This window comes from Trifolium pratense, linkage group LG7 (assembly GCF_020283565.1).
Source record: "Trifolium pratense cultivar HEN17-A07 linkage group LG7, ARS_RC_1.1, whole genome shotgun sequence".
In the NCBI taxonomy this organism is placed as follows: domain Eukaryota; kingdom Viridiplantae; phylum Streptophyta; class Magnoliopsida; order Fabales; family Fabaceae; genus Trifolium; species Trifolium pratense.
The window spans coordinates 40,463,149-40,471,225 of record NC_060065.1 but is presented as its reverse complement, the minus strand read 5'-3'; the positions used below and the strand labels follow the sequence as shown (position 1 = coordinate 40,471,225).

General features: G+C 31.5%; 2 protein-coding genes across 2 annotated transcripts; both read left to right on the top strand.

The window, feature by feature from the left end:
* Positions 1 to 1,817: 1,817 nt before the first annotated feature.
* On the top strand, positions 1,818 to 3,834 carry LOC123896254 (probable glutathione S-transferase). Its single transcript, XM_045946666.1, has 2 exons — positions 1,818 to 2,260; positions 3,297 to 3,834. The coding sequence occupies exons 1-2, from the start codon at positions 1,946 to 1,948 to the stop codon at positions 3,639 to 3,641; spliced, it is 660 nt and encodes a 219-aa protein (XP_045802622.1). The 5' UTR covers positions 1,818 to 1,945; the 3' UTR covers positions 3,642 to 3,834.
* Positions 3,835 to 5,108: 1,274 nt separating this feature from the next.
* Positions 5,109 to 6,305, top strand: LOC123896255 (probable glutathione S-transferase). The gene is made up of 2 exons (XM_045946667.1): positions 5,109 to 5,530; positions 5,659 to 6,305. The coding sequence occupies exons 1-2, from the start codon at positions 5,210 to 5,212 to the stop codon at positions 6,001 to 6,003; spliced, it is 666 nt and encodes a 221-aa protein (XP_045802623.1). The 5' UTR covers positions 5,109 to 5,209; the 3' UTR covers positions 6,004 to 6,305.
* Positions 6,306 to 8,077: the final 1,772 nt, after the last annotated feature.

The following is an 8,077-nucleotide window of genomic DNA, read 5'->3' as shown; positions in this document are numbered from 1 at the left end:
AATGATGTAGTGTTAGGAAGTGAAAAAGTAGTGTTGAATGTTTTTGACTATTTTTAAACCAAAATTAAACCGCAAACCAGATTTTGTCCAAAATTAAACCAAAATTTAAACTCCACATTATCTCATCTTTTCTACCATTAACTCCTTCTAAATTTGCCATCAACCAGTGGTGCTAATCAGGTTCATTAAAGAAACGCCTCTTGTTTTGACATTATATGTTAGTGACCAAATAAAGTGATTAAATTTTTGTGATCACTCAAGATTTCCTTCGTGGTTTTTATGTGAAAACACAAAGAAGGTAGAAAAATTCAGTAAGTAGATGATGAAATGTTGTAGAAATATTACATGTATGTATTGAAATGCAAGTATACTAGTATAATCTTAAAAGTAATGAATTCAAATACCTTGAAATTTTAAAAAGTTGTCTTTTTTACTTATAACTTTATTTTGATTTCTTTCTTTCAACTCACATAACTTCCACTAATAAAAGTGTTATAATAAATAAAATTTATATCTTTTTATTTGGATTCAAATTCTTTTCAATTCAAAAATATTTTAAATGTCTTGTATGTGTAGTTCAATTGGTAACTGCTAGATACATATTATTTGAGGAACTTGAATTCAAATTTCAGATTTCTAACTTCTCCACACTTAAAATGTGGGAGTCTAACCACTAAATGACTAGACAATAAAATGATTATTATTAAAAAATTACGATAATTGAAAAACACAGTAATATCATGAATTATATTTAAAGTATTATCAAATAAATTATAATTATACAAGTCACTAAACTCAATTAATCAAATAATTGAACTCAAATATTAATAAATTTTCTCTAAAATAAATCATTAAAATGAACCGATTCAATTTTTAAAAAGAATAACTTTTAAATAGATTTTATTTACTTTAATCAAACTCTAAATTGACATGTCGTAGAATTGTTAAAATAATTCACATACTCCTATGTTTTACAATCTCTAGAAAAATCTTACACGTGTGGGAAAAATGTATACAATAATCTAGTTTCCCAAGGTTGTTGTCCCATAGTGGTTGTAAAGTTAGGATTGTCTACACCACATCACTTTTCCATAGACATATTTCATGGAAGTTTGACTTTGATTTATTAGTTATTACTACACTATTCCCTCTATGATGACTAATTCTTACTTATGCAGAATCCAAATATAATACATTTAGGCGCGCACATATAAAAGATAAAAATTAAATTTAAATAATTTACTCACATCATCTTATATTATTTAATTATTTTATTTTTCAACTCTTTAAAATTATGTATGTGTGTCTAACACATCATTTTTAGTGTTGTGCATAAGCAAATCTTTCTCACTCCTTATTTATAAGAAAAAATCAACTTTTCATATTTATTGAATAATTAATGTATCTGACCTATATTATAGACCGGATATATGGGTTTTTAAATGAATCTAAAATGTACATTTTTGCTTATACTTAAGGATGAGAGTAATATATTATTAATGATTAAAATTGTGCATTAACATATGTGTTCTGATCTAAAACGACACTTAACCTATAGTTAATTGGCTTGTTAAAAAAAATATCATTGTTAATTGGTTCAGTGATGATTGACGCTGAACTTAATAGAGATGACCATTGTACCATCGAAAGAAAGGGGACTGAAACCAATTAATACTAAAACTGATCCTCGAATCAGATTATGCGGCCTAGTATGTCGGATAATGATGGTAAAAACCTAAAAATAAATAAATAAATAAATAAATAAAACGACACTTAAAAACGATGAGGAGCAGTAACCAGAGGAAAGTAATTATCATTCCATACACACGATTTTCATTCCAAAACTCACTCTATAAATAAAGAGTTCCAACCCTTCTTTTTTATTCACACCCACTACTTTCTATTATTCCTCTGTTATTCGCATTTCTCAAACTTCTCATTAGCCATGGCCGATGAAGTGATTCTTCTTGATTTCTGGCCAAGTCCATTTGGTATGAGAATCAGAATAGCACTTGCTGAAAAGGGTATCAAATATGAATACAAAGAAGAAGATTTGAGGAACAAAAGTCCTTTGTTGTTACAAATGAATCCTGTTCATAAGAAAATCCCTGTTCTCATTCACAACGGTAAACCCATTGCTGAATCTCTGATTGCTGTTCAGTATATTGATCAAGTTTGGAATGATAAATCTCCTCTGTTGCCTTCTGATCCTTATCAGAGATCACAAGCTAGATTCTGGGCTGATTATGTTGACAAAAAGGTATAAATTTTTTACCCCTTTCTATGATTCATTGCATGTGGTTGTTTGTTGCTTAGAATTTATGCATCATTGCTTTTGCAGACCCTTTTCCCTCTAGTTGATGCTTTCCCTTTTTAAAGTTTTATTCTTTTTCTTTTTTAGTTTTGATTCTTGAATTAACATTTTGTCTGCATAAGTTTGTGCTTCTTTCACATCTCTGAAAACTTTCTTGTTTAACCTCTCTGTAAATTATTGCATGCAAGTTTTTTCATGTCTATATGAATGAAGAGAAAATCTAGAACTGATTATTCAGCTTAACTTAATATGAGTTGTAACTAGGCATGACAAGAGGGCGGGTGGGTGTTTGGTAGTCCTGTGCCCATTTCAATCTCTGACAGGGATGAAAAATCATACTGATGAAAAATCAAAAGAAATAAAGGAAACAAATACAATTTTGTAGTTTGTTTAATGGTTTATAAGAGAAATACAAATAAAATTTTGATATAAAAAATGCTGATTTGGGAACGGGTTTGGGGTGGTTATCGATGTCCCTATTATCGGTGCTGTCTCCATATTTTGAAATCGAAGAAAAATCAAACCAAAACCCGAATGTCCATTCTGGGATTTTCCGTCAAAGTTCGGGTGGGTTTGGGTTGCTAAATGTTAAATGCCTCCTTCTATTGAAATCGAAAAAATTCAAACCTAAACCCGAATGTCCATTCCAGGATTTTTCCATTGAAGTCGGGGTGGGTTTGGGTGCATACATGCAGGTACGGGTTTTATCAAACTTTACTTACCTTCCCGTTGAATTTAAACTAATTAATTATCAGGTACTAGTAACCTTCTACATAAAACTCCTTCAATGTTGTTTAGCCTACCGACCGGTACTACCTGCTTTAAACGATACAAACTATTTGACATTTTTACTTTTAGCATACATAGTCATTAATAACAAGAACCAATGCATAGTCATTCTAATTAGTTCTTAGTGGCTGTTGTTTTTTTTTTGTCTTGCATTTCATGATCTAATTTTGTGTCAATTCTCAATGTTACATAGATATATGAAGTTGGAAGGAACCTTTGGACCAAAAAAGGAGATGAACAAGAAGCTGCCAAGAAGGAATTCATAGAAGCCATTAAATTGTTGGAGCAAGAGTTAGGAGACAAGACTTATTTTGGTGGAGACAAGCTTGGTTTTGTTGATGTAGCACTCATTCCATTCTACACTTGGTTCAAAGGCTATGAGACTTTTGGTAACATCAATGTAGAGAAGGAAAGCCCCAAGTTCATTGCTTGGGCCAAGAGATGTATCCAGATTGAGAGTGTTTCCAAATCTCTTCCTGATCAGGATAAGGTCTATGACTTCATTGTAGAGATCAGGAAGAAGATTGGTGTTGAGTAGGTTTGAGATGTAAGGTTAAATGTTTCTTAAATCATAACCTTTCTGATTGAATAATTGTGTAATAAAAGGTACTTAAATGTGCCAAACTTTGTGGTTTTTGTAGGGAAGGTTTTGATGAACTTGTGAAATATTGTAATAGGTCTTTGATCTCTTTGTTGGTCTTTTAATCGAGTTTTTTATGCATTGCTTGCTATGCTTGGTGTTATTCATTGTTTGTCTATTTGATTGCTTTGTTGCTTTATGGTAAAGTACTGATAGGATTAAGCAGAATGATAGTACTAAGAGAATGATTTCTCATGCTTCCTCTATTTCACACATTTTCATTGATGAATGTGAGAGATTCAGTAATAATTGGGGATACCGGTTCACTGCACCACGTAATTTGGTTCGGATATAAGTTCTGACATCAAGTTGTTTGAGTTCTCACCCGATCGTAGTTGCAAGAGATTGAATTGCGGTCCTCCCTACTAAGTCCAGCACCAATCATCACTCTCAATTAGCCTTGATCAACTAACTATCAGTGAAATTATTATTATTAATATTATATCCACATAAATATCCCTCTAAAAATCATTAACATTGCCAAGAGTAAAAACCATTTTCTTCAATCTTACATCACTTATATTTTTTATCCTTAAAATATTTTAAATTTTATTTTTTATCCAACTTTAATTTTTACTCAATTCATGTATATTTTTTGAAATTTTGTATTTTTCCGCAGTAATGTTTAGTACATTATCGTAATGTCTCTTATAAAAATTTAATTTTTTTTAATAATGAATGAATTTAATATGAATTTTTAAGTTTTTTTTTCATCTTATGTTAAAAAAAATTAAATTTTTATAAGAGATGTTCTTATAATATTACAAATATGAATAAAAAACAATTAAAAAATTTGAAAGTAGACAAGATTTCACATAAAAGTATGGACAAAAATTTGTGACAACATATATTTGAAGGATAAAAAATTGCTAAAATAATTTATTAAAACTAAAAAAAATTAAGATATTTATGAGGACCAAAAAATTATTTTTTTTTATGTTTTTCACCACTAGTTGAATCTCCGATCGGGGTCAGTTCTGGGATCAAGTGGTTCCAGGCCCCTCCCGATCGTAGTTGCGGGGATCGAACCGTAGTCCTCCCTACCAAGTTTAGTGTCAATCACCACTAAACCAACTAACGATTGGTGAACAAAAACTTATTTAACCATGTTTCATTTACTACCATTGTTTATTGTCAATTTATAAAGAGATAAATACAAATAAGACTAATAGATAAATACAAATAAGACTAATAAAATTTACTAGTAAAATCTATTTATTATTTGAATCTCGTTAATTTATTATTTGTATCTTTTTTATAAGGCAAATTCTAATTAGTGTTTAAGAGTACTAATTAAAATAGCAAAAATAAAAATATATTGTTGGAAAATGTGGATTTAACTTTATGAAAGTAAAAAGTTTGTTGATTTTAATATAAATTTCCTTCTTGACTAAACAATAAAAATAAAAAATAGTAAACAGAGGAAAGTCACTAGTAATTCACATTTCTCAAACTTGTGATTAGCCATGGCTGATGAAGTGATTCTTCTTGATTTCTGGCCAAGTCCATTTGGAATGAGAATCAGAATAGCACTTGCTGAAAAGGGTATTAAATATGAGTACAAAGAAGAAGACTTACTTTCAAACAAGAGCCCTTTGTTGCTAGAAATGAACCCGGTTCACAAAAAAGTCCCGGTTCTCATCCACAATGGTAAACCAATTGCTGAATCTCTCATTGCTGTTCAGTATATTGATGAGGTTTGGAATGATAAATCTCCTCTGTTGCCTTCTGATCCTTATCAGAGATCACAAGCTAGATTCTGGGCTGATTTTGTTGACAAGAAGAAGGTATATATATACATATATAAAAACTCTCTTGTTTAACCCTCTAAATTATTACATGCAAGTTTTTTCATATCTATATGAATGATGAGATGTGAAATTCTATAACCGGTTATATATTCAATGTTACGTAGATATATGAAGTTGCAAAGAACCTTTGGACCAAAAAAGGAGAAGAGCAAGAAGCTGCCAAGAAGGAATTCATAGAAATCATCAAATTGTTGGAGCAAGAGTTAGGAGACAAGACTTATTTTGGAGGAGACAAGCTTGGTTTTGTGGATGTAGCAATTATTCCATTCTATACTTGGTTTAAAGGCTATGAGATTTTTGGCAATTTCAATCTAGAGAAGGAGTGTCCTAAGTTCATTGCTTGGGCTAAGAGATGCATAAAGATTGAAAGTGTTTCCAAGTCTCTTCCTGATCAGGATAAGGTCTATGACTTCGTTGTGCAGATCAGGAAGAAGATGGGTATTGAGTAGGTTTGAGATGTAAGGTTAAATGTGTCTTAACCTTTCTGATTGAATAAATATGTAATAAAAGGCACTTACATGTGCCAAACTTTGTGGTTTTTGTAGGGAATGTTTTGATGAACTTGTGAATTGTAATGGGTCTTTAATCACTTTGTTTGACTCATCATCTACATGTTGTACACTACTAGTATGTTGACATTGATTGTCATGTTATTTGGTGATATGTTCAATCTCATTTTTGTAATTGGAAACGGTGGATATTTATCTCCCATGGTTTGGTTTGATTGAGAAGAACTGAGATTTTGGAGATTTTTTTTTAAGATTTTAGGTTTAAATTCTTTTCGATGGCACTTTCATGTGTATCATATAGATTAAATGCTTTGACTTTAAATGGTTTTTTTTTATATATATAAACGGTGAAATTGATGTTTTTCAGATAAGTCGGTTTTAAATTGGATAACGAGTTTTCAAAAGAAGAAAAAAAAAGTTAGTTAAACAAGTAATTAGAAACTCATCCAAATTAGCTTATTTCTCCTTCGAATATATATAGATAAAAGAGAGTCATTTGTAACTAACTTCTTACTTTTGTTATCACCTAAAATCTTAATGTATTAGGTTAATAAGTCATTTCTAAAAAAGTGAAGAGTGGAGGAGCTCAATGTGTTGAAACAATTTTCACATAGTAATATTTTCTGGTTGTCGCTTTTGACAACGGCCGTGGTTTTTTCTCCGGTTTTGGAGTTTCCACGTTATATTCTTGTGTTGTGATTGTGTTCCTTTATTTTCTCTATGCATGTTTTTTCCAACAACTGGTATCAAAGCTTTTGGTTTGATTCATGAGGAGGGAGTTCCGCTGTGAAGTTTAGGTTAGAGAAAATTGATGTTTGACTTGTGGAAAATAAGTCAGGGATGTGTTAATGCAATCTGGGTTACACGAGGTGTTCTAGGCATGGTGGAGCAGTATGTGTCCTTATGGTATTTCTGTTATACCATGGAAAAGGACAAGTTATTGCAAGGTATTTGGTGAGTTATCTCGGTGGCTGATGAACTTTCGGGAAAGCCAACATGGAAGTTGCGCCATAAATTTTCAGCTAGATTTCGGGATGTTGAAATTCTTGAGATGGTTTAGTTCCAAGTGAAGAAAAATCTTGGGAAGATTTAGTTCCAAGTGCAGTGTATTTTTTATGGTGGAGTATGATAATTTAATTTGTCGGTATAGACAATGAGAATTATGATTGTCGGTCTAGACAATGGAAGTAAAAGATAATAATTGTCAGTGTAGACAATGAAGATTGAAGACCATTACAATCAAGGTGAAGATTGTTGGGGTTGATTGCAATGTAAGTCTCACATTGCTAGGCTAATGAAGGAAAAAAGGTCAAGGAAATTATATTTGAGAAGTCTCACATTGCTTAGAAAAGTGAAGAGTACTGGAGGAGCTCAATGTTATACATAGAGACCTCAAGTTCTTTGTTTTCAATGCACCAGTCAGTAGCACTTTAAGCTTATATCTGACTTCTTTATTTTTCTCTTGTACTCTTTTGTTAGAGTGTTGTGAGATGTAGTTAGGTACTATTTTCTTTGGAGAGTGTGGGTGTACTGGGGGCCGTGGGATGGTTGATGGTAGTCTTTGTGTTGTACCAATTTTCACATAGTAATATTCTCTGGTTGTCGGTTTTGACAACGACGGTCGTTTTTTCACCGATTTTGGAGTTTTCGTATTATATTCTTGTGTTGTGATTGCATTCATTTATTTTTTCTATGCCTGTTTTTCCCAACAGGATCAATGCTTCATGATCACAAGAGAGCGAGACATTTATCTCAAAAATGATTAAAAAAAATACATATGTTTCCATTGTCATCACTGACACTCATAGTTCGGAAGAATTATCATACTCCATCATAAAGATTATACAACACTTGAAGCTAAACTACTTCACGAATTTTCACGTGTTGAAAAATAGGTTGAAAACTATGGTTCAACTTCCATGTTGACAAGGAAGCTCTTCAACCACCAACTTAATTCTCACGGCACATTTTGCATCAATATGCCAAGCAATGTATGTCTACTAATTCAATACCT